Here is a 16,731-nt window from a genome sequence, read left to right as displayed (position 1 = left end):
GCCCAACAACAACCACCCCTAGTCCCTCCTCAAAGTGAGCAGGTTTTTAGGAACCCTTTTGTTGCTTCTTGAAAATATCAACCTAATTCACAGGTTTTAGGGAAACACTAACACATCTTTGTGTTTTGTACTAAAAATAAAAATACCTTTCAACATAGTGTGCCAAGTGTTTACTTTTACTCAAAACCAAGCTTCTTTAAACAGTCTCAAAGGTACTTAGATCCCTTGGCTCTCAAAATCATATTTTACTGGTGAAATCTTTCATTGGCTGTTCCACTGAAGAGTGTATTGCTGCTGCTTTTCCTCTGGAATGTCTCTTAAATAAACAGAAGTTGGGTACATGGTAACTTTTATTATAACTTTTATGTTTTAAACTTCATTGTTCAGTGGTAACCTGACATTTCTTAACTGTCTTTTCTTGATAATTGTTTGCTTTTCTGGTGTCTGTGCTTTTAATCTCTTGCAAGACTACTCATATTATCAGGCTTTATTTTTCACCAGAGTAATCCAYTGCTTTTTAATGAAGGGATTTAGGAAGCAAGAAGACAGCAAAAATTATTGCCTTAAACTGGGGAGGCTGTGCTTGACCCTTGCAGCCTCATAAAATAAGCTTCCTTGGAATTTTCTGTGAACTGGTACCCGATCCTGCCCAYCCCCTCTGCCCTTACTGCTGAAGCCCTTGCAGCACACACAAGCTGTTTTATTCTCTTACTTCTTAAGATGGTGATGATGATGATGATGAAGAGGAGGAAGAAACTGAGGTCACTATGGCTGRTTCTTTGAAATCAGAGCCACACTTGAACGGAGAGAGCATCTCCTCTGATGAGGATGGTGAAAACTGCCCCATCTGCCTCAACACATTTAGGGATCAGGCTGTTGGGACTCCTGAGAACTGCTCCCATTATTTCTGCTTGGACTGYATTGTGGAATGGTCTAAGGTGAGCTGTTTTGTCTGTGATGTCCTTTGGCCTTCTGGTGTCTCTGCCCCTCTGATCATGCTGTTGACCTGTAATGAGAACAAAACACTTTAATATTCATATTTGCTTTCTTAAGCTTTCTTTACACAGACTTGGGTTATTGCTCTGTTTGGCAGGTTTCATGTTTGAAGTGTGGATCTGTTTTTCTGATTTGTTCTGTTCTCTGCAAGCTGCAAGGTCACAAACGTGTTTGTAGGCATTTACAGTTCTTCTGGCTTTTTCARGTTGAGATACTAATTCTTCTCTATGCTTGGATATATTTATATGTAATCTATATATATCTGTGTATCTATTTTTATCTTTCCTTGAATTCTGTATTGTGACCATTGGATGGGGATCTGTTGCAACACTGAACATCTAAATGTAGAAAAGATGTAAAAGAATACTGAYAATCAGCAGTTTGCTCTGAGTTCAGTTTTCAGTCAGAGTTCCTTGCCACCTGTGTAGCTCCCATTGTCATGATCCAGGGTGGGAATTACAGCAAAACTTCCAGTGCATGCAGCAGTAGCAGTGGTGATTAAATTTTTAAAAAGCAAATAAGTCACTGAATATATTTGTGAACCAAATATATTGGTTGTATATATCTAGTTGTTCATATATATCTAGTGGTTCATTTTTCCAAAAGAAAGAAAAAGCCTCAAAACATGAGCGCAATTTCAAGGCCATGTTTGAAAGAACTTTAATGTTGCTTTGGCAATCGAATAATAATTAAATTGCTTCAGTAAAATAAATGCTTCTCTAGAAATAGATGCCTTCTCTGGTATAACAGGCTGTTTGTAAACCAGATAAGTCAGATTTAAGTACTTAAAATGTCAAGATCAATAGCTGTTAAAATGACTAGTACATTAGTTTAATGCTTATTACATAAATAATTTAAGATTTCTTTCTAAAAATTGAATGCAAAGATGCATTTATTAACTATATTAGGAATTTGTGKTTTTTTCCTAGAATGCAAACTCCTGTCCAGTGGATCGAATCCTCTTTAATTACATTAACATTCGGGCACGTTTTGGTGGGAAAATCTTAAAAAAGGTAAGCCTTTTACTGTAGCAAACAAGGCCAATTGGCACAAAATWGTTATTCATAAGTTTACACTTCTAGGGTGTTTATGTAATACTTACTAWCTGAATTAGTCATTTCTTTCCTATTTTGAATTTGCCTTCTAAGGAACTGTGACAATTTTTCTTTCTCCTTAACCATGTGTCTGACAATATTGTGTTGTGGCATCATTTGTGGTGGCAGAAAAAGGGTATTTTTCATAACTGCCTGTTTTTGTATAATGGTCATTTGACTGGAAGCCTTTCTGCATGGATAAGCCTGTCCACATGTGGGAAGTGCCCTGCATTCTTCAAGTGYTATTATAGTATGGTTAGGAATAATCTAGATTAATCCATGATCTCTTCCTTATGTCCTGCTACCAGCAATGCTGTAGCAGTTGGGTTTTTAAGGGGACAGAGGAACAAGTCAGTAGTAAAATCCTGAAAGRCGCTGCTGGAGCATGCTAGTAGTCGCTCACAAAAGATGATTGAAGAGTTGTTGTTGCTCTTAATTAATATCAGAAAGATGTTGGTTTCCAGAGGACGTTTAGGGGTTTAATGTTCTGTTTTCATAAACTGATGGTTTTATTATTGTTTGCATTTTAACAGAAGTGCAAATTAGCATTGAAGTAATATGGGGGGTAGTGAAGTTTGCCCTCTTCTTTAGTCTCGATTTTGGCATCTTTTTGTTTGTTTGACTTCTTTTGATCTTATTTGTGGATTTTTGTTTCACCTGTTCTTAAAATGCAGTTTTCTGCAGTCATTGGTGTCTGACAGTAACATGTTCAGTAAATGTTTTCAGGCATGTGATCATGCCGTAGATGGGCTGAATGAACTAAGTGAAGATTCTGGTGTGTAACAGCCATTTTGATTCCTTCACTTTTAGATTTTGCTGCAAATACTGTTAATGTGATAAWGGATTTTTAAAGTGCCGGTTCTGCGTAAAGTGTGAATTCCTGTTTTATTTAGATTCCTGTTGAGAATACAAAAACTCAGGGTACTGATGGAGAGGATGATCCAACCTTCTGTGAGGTGTGTGGCAGAAGTGACCGTGAGGATCGCCTGCTGCTCTGTGATGGCTGTGATGCAGGGTAAGAGGCTGAAATGAATGGAGCACCTGGATGATTGCACGTGGCCAGAGTTTGGTCCACAGGCACTATCTGGTTTGCAGGCTGCCCCTTGCTGCTCTCTTCAGGTTCATCATGTGGCCAGCCATGTATCCATGTGTTACAGTGCAGACATCCCATCCCCATGATGGGATGGATCCTTTTCTGGTCACATAGCAATGTATGTGTGGAAAGTGCTGCACCCATCGAGGCTGCAGACCACCAAAACAAGTGATTGTGCCTTCAAGTGATGAAGGTCYTTGCGCTCATCCATGTGATATCTGGATGTATAAAGGGTAAAACTAYACATCCTTTATGTCTCCTTGAGAGGATGCGTGACTTGTCCCAGCTGAGTGGGCATTAGTGCTGTACAGGAGAAATGCTTAAGATTCACAGTTTTGTGAAATGTTGAGATTTTCCTTTAGAGACACAGTTCTTAAATGATTTTTTTACTCTTGCTTACTTCTGTCTCTGCCTACTCCTTGATTAACAAAATAAATGTTTAACCAGAGTCATTAATATATATTTGAGTACAACTTTGGCTTTACAGTTTTCTGGTGGAATTTAAGGCCCTTGGGCTGCTTAATCAGTCTTCCAGCATTGTCAGTTTGATGATGTCAAAAGTTACCCATTGAACAAGGACAGATACTAGCAATGAGTGTGTAAAATAACCTTTCAAAAATTACTTCTAGCAAGCTAAGTAGGCATCTGGTTAATCTAGTACTTTCTTTGTATTCTGTGTCTGTACATACTGATACACTATCCTTACTCACATATACACTGATTCACCTTCTGAAAAAAAGACAAAATCAGGARCACTAAATATTAAGAGCATCATCAGAACACTTGAGTTTAAAATACTTAGCCAAAACACGTGTTTCATAGATCTTAACTGAAGTCTTGTCTCTAAGTTCTTTGTGAACTTTCATAAGCCTGTCTCAACTCAGGGTATTGCTTCAGATTTTCCTTTGTGATCTCTCACCASTTACTCTTATTTCTTATATATCTATTTGTATTTCTAGTTTGGTACAGTTGTTTGACTTTTCTCTTGCTTTCCTAAAGTGAGTTCTTTACATATGCACTTCCAGAAGCACTTCCTGAAAAAAGGACTTGCAGTCTTTACAAGCTCTCCAGTCTGAGATTAGCTCTAGGAAAATGTAGAATAGCATGCTTCAAATCCTAGTATTATTCCTGTGCTTTCTTTGTCTGATCTGACAGTGGGGTGAAAATGTCATCAGTTATTTTTGCCAACAATTCTAGAGCAAATGGACTTACTGCTAGATATGGCTTTCTGGAGTGCTTAAACTGTGTGATGTACTGGTTTTATCTTACAAATTTATCAAATCTTTTTCCACTGAAGCCAATTTCAGGTAAAACTTGTTGGAATGTGACAGTCTAACTTTCTGAATTGTGTAACAATTCCATTGAGACTGATAGGAATACAAAAGTGCAGGTCTAGACACTTGAACAAAGAGTAGAAAAGGGGTTACTTGTATTGATGGTGTGTCACATTAATATATGACTCCATTCAGGTTAYCAAGTAGCAAGAATGGGGTAACACTGATGCAGAGATTGGTGTCTAGAAGTTGAAGAACAGGGCTACRTCCATCCCCACAATTCTTTAATTTMATTGATCTTACTGGYTGGGAAGACAGACAGAATAATGARGCAGAAGTTCCCCAAAAGCATCCATTCCTTCCTGAAAGGTACAAGAAGTCCAAATCAGTTCTTCATTGCTGGTCACAGAGCTCAAGAGTGAGATTGGATAGGGACAGTTCCCAGCTGGTTGGTATCTGGAAGTTGGTGTGCTTAGTCTCCAATCCTGCAGGGAGCTGTGTGGAGCCAGTGACAACCCAATGCTCTGCAGCCTAACCTGTGCACTTACACAGAAATCCTATTCACCAGTTGGCGTAGTCGTGCCAGGTACATTTGGGATCCAGGGACTTTATTCAGTGTAACAAGGCTTTGCAGTTGACCTGTGTCTTGTCAKGCAAAATAAAATGCTCATGAGTACCAGTAATGTTTGAGTTGGTTCTCAGAAACATTGTTTCCTGATTGCCTGTCTCCCCAGTACCTCTKTACTTCCCTTGCTACCATCAGTTTTGGCTTTGCACATTTCTTGCAGTTCAGGTTCAAATGGCAAGTGATTCACCACTCAGTGAGAGGGAAACCCTCAGTTTTCTGAGTTTTTTTGAGCCTAAAGTGATGAAAATTCCACCTAGAATTGAAGACCCTTGTGTGACTATCAAGTAGCATCATTTCTCAGGAGATCAGTAGAAGCGGACATGTAAACCACAGTTTCAGGCTTAAAATGAGTCTGCCTTATGTAACATTGGATAGAGSTAAAATGTTGTCTTCCCTTGGTAAGGAGCACATTGTTTGATTTTCTTTTATTTCTCTGAAGGTATCACATGGAATGCCTTAATCCTCCTCTGAGTGAAGTCCCTGTGGATGAATGGTTCTGTCCTGGCTGTGCCCCCATGGGTGCTAATGCTGCTGTCGGTAAGGGTTTCATGGTAGCCAGTCCAAGTAAATATTTTTCTCCCAAATTAGATAATGTGAATCATGTGCTGTTTTGAAGATRTGTTTGACGTCCTGGTTTTATCTGTTTCAAATAATTGTTTTGATAAGAATTCTCTCTTGAACCTTAAGATTAGATTTGAACTCTTGACTGATGAGAGGATCTTGTTTATGAAGACTTTCATCTGCAGTTACAGCCTGTGGAAGTGCTTCTTGTAAGCATCCTTTGACCTTTGCAAGGCAATCCCAGCACCATGATGTGACTATACTGTGTTACATTGAAAAGGATTTATTAGTATCCTGACCTCATATTGTGAAGGTAGCAGCATTTTTGTTACCTGGAAAAATGTTACACTGTGTAACAGTCTGAAGGGGTGGTGTCTGYGCTCATTTCCTTTAGAGAGGGTAATTGCTGCCTGTAGAGATGGTTGGTTTAGGAAGGGGAATGCTGATTTTTTTTTTTTTTTGCATAAAATTCTTTAAATGATTTCACCTGTAGAAAGACAAGTGACCTCAGCCTGTTCTCGTTCAAGATACAGATCATGTCAGTGAGGAAGAGGTGGCTGCCCTCATGGCTGATGTTGTCCCCACCACAAGTAGGCTCCGCCCTCACGTCCGAACCCGAGCTATAGCCAGGACTCGGCAGAGCGAACGCGTCCGGGCCACGGTGAACAGGAACCGCATAACAACAGCACAGCAAATTCGGGTATCCATGAGTATTTCTGACAGAGCCTCTGCAATAACCCTGGGGAGGAGCTGGTGAAATAAGGCCTCATTTCAGTGGCTCAGCTGTCTGTGTTGACTGYCCATAGCACAGTGCTTAGTAGTTGTGGAGCTCTTTCAAACAGACATAGAACATGTGGAAATGGAGTGCAGCACATGACCAAGAAGACATATTTTGAAATGCTGCACTAGCTTCCTTTCTTAACSTGCATTTTTATCACCCCTGGTGTGAGCAGAATTGTATTTGTATTCCTAGTGGCTATTCATACACAGTTTGTGCACTGCTTCTGTTTTTTTAGCATGTTTGTTTGACAGTTGTTTATTTTCCCTTGTCCTCCTACCTCCTTGCCTTTAGCAGTAGAACATGTTGACAGCCTTCAGCCCAATTGAAGAGAAAAATCTCGTATTTTTAAGGTTTCTGTATTTGTGAAAATCAGTCTCTTGTTGGAAGAGGAAAAAAACCAGCTGTTAGTGTCCTCAATTAGTAGCCTGAGCTGTTAGTGTCCTCAATTAGTAGCCTGAGTTCAATCACATTAACAGTACTAGAGAATCTATGCAGGAGAGTATCCTAAATACACAGGGTCCCTCTCTTACAGTATTAAGTAGAGTTTGAGATAGCTGCCATGAATGACGATCCAGCTCACCTTAAGTTTTTATCATGTTTTCCACTTGATTTAAGGACTTCCCAAAGTGCTTTACCAGTTTTTAAATTCATTATGTCCTCCATAATGGAGGTGATCTTACTCAACTGCTAAATCCCACTGTCTCCAAATCCAGGCCTTTTAATTTTAACTTTAGTAGAATTAATAAGATAGAAAAGGTTGATGAATTATTAGATGCTTTGTTGTTAAGCAGTTACAACTGAGTAGTCAGGGCTATATGCTGAAAAAAAATAAAGGGAGAAGAGTGTTGTTTGAAGTGAAAGACTCTGCAAGGTAATGGTTGGTACCTTTTTTCCTACTTGTTGTTTTAGAAATAGTGTGGAGTCATCTCCTATGGGTGAGAGGGGTGGTGCCTGGGGACTTTACAATTGCACAGTAGTGTAATCCTGGAACCCAGAACTTCCCATTCAAGAGGCTGTTCCTAGCTCCACTTCTCAGTGTGCGGGGATGATTACAAACTATGCCTMGAAAGGCACTGTTATGTATTGCTTTTGCCTCTGAACAAAAGTGCATCTTATTTTGGCTCATCCCTTGAGTTAACTGAAGCTTAATTCCACTGGTTAAGGGAGTGTAAGCTGTCCTCCAAGCACARTGAGAAGCTGGGAGCATGCATGTAATTCTGAAGGAGGCTGTAGAACAAGGTCCTTAATRTGTCAGTCAGTAGATGAGAAATGTGACATAATTGCTTAACTGGCAGCTTGGTGATATGGGGGAATTTTCTCATTTCAATTTCAAATCCATTTTTCATCACATGCTTTTATGAGTAAATGTTGCTGAGCTTTAGGTACCTATCATGTAACTTCCGATCCCCACCGCAGCACGTGCCAGGGTACCTCATGTCCTCTCTTCTGGATGAAACAATTGAGGCAGTTGTAGCAGGCCTGAACACAGCCGTCTACCAGCGTCCTCTGGCACCACGGGCTCCTACCAGGCAGAAGAGAAAAACAGGTAAGGACATCAGGCACCTTAGGGAKCCTGAATCCTACAAAATACATCAGCTGTATGCTACCACGCCTGCACAGCTGTGGAAGTATCCCACATGCATGTTCTTCTTTCCCTGTATCACCTCTGCCTGAAAGTGTMATGGAGGTTGTTTTTAAGTAAAACCTAGTGATGTCAGTTTTTCTGCTCTGCTGTTGGTGGCATGCTCTATGTCTCTGAGCTGCTTTGTGTGTCATGGGGGCACGAAAAGGGGAGTACAGAGTAAAACACAGTGCCAGGACTTARCCAGATCCTTGTTTTTTGTCCCATCAGGTAGGCGGAAGAAAGTAGGAGGCAAAAAAAGAACTCAGACGAAATCTGCTACTGGGAAGAAGAGTTCAGGGTCACAGCTGAAAAGACGCAAGCGTCTGACAAAGAAGAGGAGGGGGAAAAAGAGGAGAGTAAGATCACATGTGAGTGAGTTTCTGYCAGTCAGTATGTGCCATTTTCAGCCCTCTGTAAAAGCACTATAACATGGGATTTGGTTGAAAGAAATGGCATCTTACAATCGTAGCAGGCTCCTTTCTTTGTGATGGGAGGATGTGCAGGATGTGTCCAGTGTACTCCAGAAAGATGCTKTGTGTGAAAATGAATTGCAACTTCCAGACAGGCCTTCTGGCTTTGCTGACAGATCCTGTTACCTGAACCTTTAGGCCAAGTTCTAAACCACGTCCTGCAGGCTTTGTGTCCTGCCTTGCCATTCAGCTGTAGTATTTACTTGGTACTGATGCAAGCTCAGTTAAAATTGCTAGCACCAATTCTTTTTAATAGACCGTGGATGTTTGTGGCAGTGTTGTTGCAAACCCATCTAACCAGCTGTAAGGACTCTCAAAATTCCTTTCAGTTGTGGGTTGTGTCCTCTTGTGAATTATACTAATACTCTGCACCAGCTTGACTCTTTTTGTCAGCTACTTTAACTACATCTTGGAGCCAGAACTGTTCCTGCAGCATTTAATAAGGAACCAACAATTTTGAATTGACAYTATTGAGGATTTTTAGAAGCTTAATTTATCTGGTTGTTTATATCTGATACATGTTGTCTCTGTTTAAAGTGACATATACTCCATAGTTACAAGTTTGATAAAAGCTTTAAAACAAACATAGACAGTAAATGCTCACCCCTTGTGCTGGTGATGGTAGTGACCTGATGATTGTACTTAGCCTAAGGGAARAATTTGGAGTTTTAAACACAAGATACCTATCTGCCCTAACATACAAATAACCCAATCTCTGTGCAGGTGAAAAATGAGGTTACTACTCGGTCCCGTATTGCAAGAACCCTGGGTCTCAGTAAACCTGTGCGTGGGGCCTCACTGCCTTCCATGTACAAACCAGCAGAGCCCTCGCTTGGGCTGATGAGAGCAGACATTGGTGCAGCTTCTCTCTCTGTGTTTGGGGATCCATATGAGTTGGATCCTTATGAAAGGTAAGGCATCTCTGGATTGTGATCAGGGACCTGGTAATTTAACAGGTGTTGGGTTCTTTGTACATGGGACTCCATGCAGAGTGTAGATTTCACATCTGAAGGCAGCTTTGGATGCACAGCCTGTGGTAAAACATAATGGTCTGTTCTTTCTTTCCTTCTGGGCTGAGCTGGTAAGGAATCAGCCTTCTCTAAAGAGTTTTTCTGAAATCAGCCTCATGAAAACCTTTAATAAGATCTGTGGGGTTATTGAAAGGTTAGAATCTGAAGGAGTCTGATCCTAATCCATTACTTTTTATTTATTTATTTATTTTAAGTGAAGACAGCTGGCATATTTGGTACACAATAAACACTGAATTAAATTACCCTGTGGAATCTTCCTTGTTTCTCCTTTTCCTGTCTTCACTTTTCCAGACCCATTAAATTCAAGAGAAATCTTACTATGCAGTAGTTCATGCTACTCTTAAACTTTGACTTTTTGGGGAGGGGGAATTTGAAATTCTTGTTGCTGAAATTCAGTTTCCCACTGAATATTTCTTTTTTATCCTTCCATAATATTAAATTAATAAATATCACTTAATATTTTAGTTATGAAAATGTACATTTGAGTCTCTTCTGGCTGAATCATCAAGCTGCTCTATTTATGTTGCCACAGAAAATAAGTATATTGTACAGATATTTTTTAATATATCATAATCAAACAATACTCTTTAACCATATCTGTCATAGYAGTATCATCTCTTTGATGTGAAAAACATTTCAGACAATTTCAGGGCTCATGTATGTATATGGTTTATCACAGCAATGAAGAGGTTCCAGCAAATCCAGATTCACCAGTGAGTGCCAAAAGGAGAGTTCTCTCCCAGTCAGCACTGAGGTCTCACCGTCCTGTAGCTAGACCCATTTCTGTGGGATTTCCCAGGTAAAAATCCATTGTTATTTTATTTTTCTYGATTGTCTAATGACCCTAACAAAAGAGTTAACCTGGTGATCATCCTTGTTTAACCCTTTTCTTGTCCTGAGTATCTTTCAAAARGTGCATGTGTGTGTGTACCTGCATGCCTGCACAAGTGTAAATAATAACCACATCAGTTTGTGCAAGAATTCCTTTTTATGTTGAACACATACACTCTTTCATCATACCTTTAATATTTTCATTGAAGTTTAAAATTGGYATTTCCACCCTAATCTGACTCTTCTAATTTTCTGTTTTATGACTATTTTGTAACCCCATTAATATGTTTTAAATCCCAGTCTCATTAATCTTTAAAAAAAACACTTGCTTCTTTGAGAGAGCCGGGAAATCCAGTTGCACATCCAGAGGAGGTGAGGGCTGTACCSACCTCAGCCAGTTCTGCTGCCATTTACTGGAGCTCAGAAAATCGAGAAAAAGCTTTGTTTGATCCTGCAGTTCACCWGTTCCTTTGCTGTCTGTATGYTGTGAGCCTKCCAAGGCCAGGGAGCCCTGGCTGCCCCCCACTGGCAGCCAGAATTTTCAAGACTGAGGGGTAGGACACCTCGGAGTCAGGAGCATAATGAGAAGAAAAGGAATGAGGAAAGTCACTTGAGGCAGGTACCAACTGTGTCACAGAAAACTGCAAGGTTGAGAGAGCTGAAGAGAAATGAAGGGACTCAGCTTAAATGATTAAAGATGTGAAAGGTTTACATAGCTGTCGTTGTCAGATGTTGTCCATCTGACTTATGGTGAAGGTTGATTTCTCAGGATTTAGATAGTGTATTTCTACGATAACTTGGATTGTTTCTCTACCTTTCCTATCTCGATCCCGAAGGAAACATTTCAGGAAGGTTTCCATGTCCTCAAGAGTTACTTGAATAACGTTGTTTAGAAGGCAGAACTGTTTAACTGATATTCAGCTTTTCTAAAGGCTCCACTTGCCTGGGCTACACTGAGTTTCCTGGTGTGGCCTTAGCAACTGATTCTTTTAGTGTTCCCATTTTGTCTTGCTGYTGTGTGTTATTACAGGTATTTTGGAGTACATTATGTTAATAAAGTTTGCTTTGTTGTTGTATAGAAATTAAATGCAGCTCCCTCAAATAGCTGGGCCCCTTTGGAAGTTTGTTTTTTAGCAAATTCAGACAAAACAACCCCCCGAATCCCATGAACACAAAAGCCAAGAAAGAAAAACAAAAAACCTCAACACCATAAGCACCTTTTTCAGTCCATATTTCAAGAACTGAGAATTTAAACCATCTTCATGAGATTGAGCAAAGCATAAAAGAGAGTGTTTTGTGCTGTCCTTTGTGCAGGAGTTGTTTTTCAGTATAATTTCTCTATGTCATGCTCTTAGCTACCCTATCAGTAGCATGTTGTGGTTAAATACTGGTTCAAGCTGTGTCATTTTTTAGATAGAAATGTATGTCTGARGAATACATTTGTGTTGGTGCTTCAKTGGGKGCAAGAGAGGCAGTTAGGATAGAAATACCTTTGAAATTATAATCAGTGGTTTATCCTCTAAAAATGCATCTTAAATGCATTGGAAAGTTAACATTGGTATACAACACAGTGAACATCATTCTTAATAAAAAGCATTTGCTAATCAAAATCTCATGTATGATTACATGCTTTCTTGTGTTATTCCTGTGGAATAACATCTTGTGTTATTCCTGTGAAAGTCAGTAAAAACTTCACCTTCTTTTCATTAGAGAAAGATGGGTACTGAATGACTCTAGTGAGGCCAAAACTACAAGTGAACTTCCCTGGCTGGCCTCTGTTTATGCCCTTGGCTTTGGTCTCTTTTTAATGTAATGTGTGTGTATAGAACAAGTGCTGTAAGAGTAAAGGAAATGTAACCCCTCTGAAACATGCAGAAGCAGCGTGCCTGCCTTGAGTCCTGACCAAGAAGCAGAAGCTGCTCCTGTGCCTGATCTGTTGGGAAGTATCCTGTCTGGACAAAGCCTTCTCATGATGAGTAGTTCAGATGTGGTCATCAACAGAGATGGTTCACTGACGGCAAAGAAAGAAGGTAAGGATTTGGCAMCTCATAGTGCAATTAGCTTCTTTGTTTCTTCTACATCTGCCCTGATCCTATAGGCTGCATAGATTTAAAGTTAGGGATKCTCTTCCTGAACATTGGAAGATGTAGGATAGACTCAGTAGCTGCCAATAGTGATCTGTCTTATAAGAGGGATGCTCTGAAATAGCRTTACTTGTCTGTGTTTTAATTGCAGACCTGAGATGTTACCTGGTGGATTTTGGTTTTAATATATGGTTTTCTTCTTTCAAAAGARCTGCCCAATGGTTTCATGTTTTGCTTTGTTATAAAAAATGTAAGATTGGAAAGAYCAGAGTTGTCTTAGTACCCAGTTTTTCTGGCATGTGTCATGCATTTCTGCCATGCCTTTAATCTGTATGCAGAGTAGAGTGAAGGGCTTTGGCAAGGAATTTCATTGCAAAAGTGAGCTCTAAATATGTGCTATCATCTCCAGCTGTGTCTTCCCTTGGCATGGTATTACTTGAAAGGARTCTCTTCAAATTGAAACTTGAAGCTTTATTCTTTAAATTAGTACCTCTAATGTCCTATGTTACAGTAATTTCTGTCAATCAGCAGCTACTGGATAATAAGCACTAATCTGGTGATATCTACAGAACAGGATAATTTATTTCCTAAACATTAGTGTTTATGTCAAAGATGTGGTTTTCTGGCTCTAAACTGTGAGTATCTGACTAAAAAAACTTACTGGACTCTCTTATTACTATGTAGTGTATCTGCTCATCATAGTGGAACTTCAAACAATTAGCTTAGCACTTCTGTTATTGTTGGCAGAAAATGTTTGGATATGTCCTGAAAAGCTGAATTGTSTGTTTGTGTGCCACAGCTCCATTTCCTAGAAAATCAGCGACTGACTCRAGAGTGGAGGATGGTTCAGGGCATAACACCCACCCAAGTACAGCACACTCAGGGACCACAGCAAGCAGCTCCGTGGCTGGACCTTCCATTTCCATGGGGCTGAGTACTCACACCAGACCCCTCTCCTCAAGCTTGTTCTCATCACTTCCACCCTCACTGAGCAGGAGTGAGTCTGCAGCAAGCCCTGCACAGACTGCACCGGAAAAGGCAACTGTAAAATCAGAATATTCAATGACACCCAGGTCTGTTCAGACTCAGAATATAGCAGCTTTGAGCAGGTTTGGCTCGAAGTTAGATGAAATGCCCAGATTTAATGGAAAATCTAAAAACTTTGTACCCACTGATTCATCTTCAAAGTCCCTGAGCTGTAACTTGAATTCTGACTCAAAAGCTGTAACTGTGAGGCAGCCAGTAAAACCACCTTCCCAGAGAATTGACATCTTTGAGCTTCCCAGGATACCAAAGATTAAAAAAGAAACCAGCAGCAAGCAGGTGGAGCCAGAACCCACAGGAAGCCAAAGCTGTGACATCCCCAGCTCTTGTATAACCCAACTGACTGGCAAAGAGAGCACTAATCAGCCAGGAAGGGGTAGCAAGGTGGAAAGTCAGAAATCGAATTCCAAGGAACCTCAGCAGCAGACACGTCCCAGTGGGGTGTCTTTCTCCACCAATCCTGGCGGCTATAGTGGTTCATCGCTGCCGGGCACTTCGAGGGGCAAAGGCCCAGGCTCTTTTGAGAGTTTTAAAATCAATATTCCTGGGAACACAAGACATCCCAGCAGGCTGTCTAACCCAGGATTTTGTAATACCTTCCGCCCTGTGGACAATGAAGTGCAGCAAAAGGAAAGTCCTTCACCTCTTTTCCCAGTTAAGAAAAAGCAGGTCAAAAGTGAAATATATGATCCCTTTGAGCCAACAGGATCGGACTCTAGTTCAGCAAACAGCAGTCCTGAAAGGCTTGGCTCAGGAATCACACTAACTAATATTACCAGGACTATTTCTATTGAAAATCCTAAAGTTCAAACATTTCAAACTGTCCGCCGTTTCACCCCTTACAAGGTAGAAAATATATTTGGATCTGGGACTGACTCTGATGTGCCATCAAGTAATACAGAGTCCCATGATGAGGTAACAGTAGCAAGTAGGGTTGTAGAACAAATCTCTGATACAGAGGAACGAGGCAATGTGGATGAGGAAGACCTCCTAAGCAGTCCTTGCACTTCATCTGTTGTTAAGGAAGTTTCTAATACAAAGTGTTCAAAGGAGGAAAGCAKAGAGGGACCTAATGTGTTCTTTAACGCTGAAGAATTGATTAAACCTAGTATTAATGTGAAACTAGAACCAGACAGTCCCTCAAAGAGTGATGGGCAGCAGAAAGTCCAAAAGGTAGAGCAAGCAGAGAGGCAATCACGTTCCAGATCCTGTTCGAACTCCAGCTCCCGAAGCAGGAAGAAGACGAAAAGGAGAAAAGCACTTGTCAAAGAGCGCAAGAGATCGCGTTCAGGRTCTAAGGAYAGAGCACACTCAAGGGACCGAAGATCCAGATCTAYCTCTTGGTCAGGTGGGGAAGAGCACAGCAAAACACACACATTAAAATCCAAGAGCAGGAAGTCTTCTACTGACCGTTCTAGCAGTCACGAACGATCTAAAAAAAAGAAAATGAAGGATAAAACCAAGGATAAAAAGGCAAAAGCTTCTTGGTCTAGGGACAGAAGGAAATCGAGGTCACGTTCGGGTAGTCCTGGAAGTACTTCTGAGTTTTATGAAAACAGGAAAAAGAAAAGACGGTCTCGCTCAAGGTCAAGGCGGAGGGACCGCTCCCGGTCAAACAGCACTGAGAGGACTAAGAGGCGGAAGCACAGGAGGGACAAAAGCTATGAGAGGTATGACAAAGACAGTAGCTTGAAATCAAGGGACAGAAAGAGATCGAGATCCAGATCTCGGGAGAGGAGAAAGTGGAGATCTCGGTCTCGGTCTGCATCTCGATCTTGGGAACGCAAAAGCAGCAAATCAAAGGAAAAAAGACTGCGATCCCGATCACGTTCCAAAGAAAGAAAACACAAATCAAAAGAGACCTTGCTTCCTCCCCCACCAGAAAAGGATCAAAAGCCCCCAGTTGAAAATGTGACCAAGTGTCTGGAGCAACCCCATTCTCTCAAACAAGAACCAAAAGAGGAGCTAGTACTAGAAGGGCTTTCCATAACCATCCAACCAAATGTCAAACTTGAGGAAATACAGACTGAGACCKCAGTTCAGTTGAGAGAGGTCCAGGAAACTATAAAGGTAGAGCCCACCTGTCAGGAAGTGAGCAGTGAAACTGCGTTCCCTGCTCCAGAGATCACAAACATTTGTGTCCCAATTGGCGATGTGGATTCTTTTGCTGAAACAGAGTTAATGAACAGTTCTGGTCCCACAGTGCTCGGTAGCTGTAGCAATGCAAACCTAGAGATTACAGTTAAAATTGAAAATACTGCATTATGTCCATCTCTTAYGGAACAACCCCCAAAGAAGGAAGTTATCATGCACATTCCAGCTGAGGCTGCACCAATTCAAAGCTCATCCAAAAGCAAAGTTGTGGATTGTGTGAGGGAGGTTAAGGAGGAGTGCCTTGTATCAAATGAAAATACAAGTAATTTCAGTAAGCCTGAAYTGGAAGTGGTAGCTCAGGATCCTGCCTTGAAATCAAAAGCACCAGTGAAAAGAGTTACCTGGAATCTTCAAGAGGAAGAAGGYGGCACGTTGTCTGCTGGAAAAGCTCCAAGTAAGTCTGTTTTGGAAAACAAACAGCAGTTGAAACAGACTGTATAAGGCTTAGGGTTTTGGTGCGTAGCCAAACTGGGTTGTAGTGTAAGAGCTCTGTCAGCTGGGGTGATGCTGTGGGTTGCAGTCCTGAGAGCTGGCATTTTGCACTGGTTGAAATCATGAGGTGAGTTGTGTTAATGAATTGGAGAGGACGTGCTGTCAGCACAGCTCAGCCAGAGGCAGCTCATGAAGTGCRTGCAACAAGCCCATCTCTGAACTGGCAGCCCATGTCCCACCTTTTCTGCACTTAACTACCATGGTTGCTTTGCCTTCAGAATTTATAAATGTTTCTGAAAACCAAGAAGTGTGACAGTCTCTGTGGCTCACTCCTGTGCRTGCTGCTAAACTAAAGCTGCTAGAAACAGTTTGGCTTGGGAGCCTGTGCTGTTTGTTGACAGAGTTGCTTGTGTCATTCTTGTTGGTTACTTTCAACAAATAAACCCAGTAAAAAGCAATTGCACAAGGGGATGAGAAGCTCTCTATTATCAGAAGCTTTAAAATATGAATGACTGCTAAAAATCCTTTTATAGCTAGTTTTATTGTTGAATCCTTTTGATTTTAATTTTTAAAATATAATTGAGTTTGAACCCTGGACACATTATTTTGTTCTCAGATGTTTTCTTTTCTTTCA

General features: G+C 40.8%; 1 protein-coding gene across 3 annotated transcripts in view; it reads left to right on the top strand.

Annotated features, from left to right (window-relative positions):
* The window catches only part of PHRF1 (PHD and ring finger domains 1), a 28,266-nt gene that overhangs the window by 7,321 nt on the left and 4,214 nt on the right, over positions 1-16,731 (top strand). For 2 of the 3 annotated variants that reach the window (XM_057371450.1, XM_057371448.1), the window contains exons 4-14: positions 721-938; positions 1,926-2,009; positions 2,984-3,105; positions 5,525-5,622; positions 6,174-6,346; positions 7,844-7,973; positions 8,280-8,419; positions 9,245-9,432; positions 10,232-10,351; positions 12,259-12,413; positions 13,267-16,059. In XM_057371450.1, the coding sequence (XP_057227433.1) occupies positions 721-938; positions 1,926-2,009; positions 2,984-3,105; positions 5,525-5,622; positions 6,174-6,346; positions 7,844-7,973; positions 8,280-8,419; positions 9,245-9,432; positions 10,232-10,351; positions 12,259-12,413; positions 13,267-16,059 (4,221 nt within the window). The remainder of the gene's footprint in view (positions 1-720; positions 939-1,925; positions 2,010-2,983; positions 3,106-5,524; positions 5,623-6,173; positions 6,347-7,843; positions 7,974-8,279; positions 8,420-9,244; positions 9,433-10,231; positions 10,352-12,258; positions 12,414-13,266; positions 16,060-16,731) is intronic. The other variant, XM_057371449.1, reaches the window with a different exon arrangement.

Source organism: Malurus melanocephalus, unplaced genomic scaffold, assembly GCF_030028575.1.
Source record: "Malurus melanocephalus ecotype Western Australia unplaced genomic scaffold, MMel_1.1 scaffold_147, whole genome shotgun sequence".
Lineage (NCBI taxonomy): Eukaryota > Metazoa > Chordata > Aves > Passeriformes > Maluridae > Malurus > Malurus melanocephalus.
The sequence above is the reverse complement of the archived record's forward strand: the minus strand, read 5'-3'. Positions and strand labels throughout refer to the sequence as shown.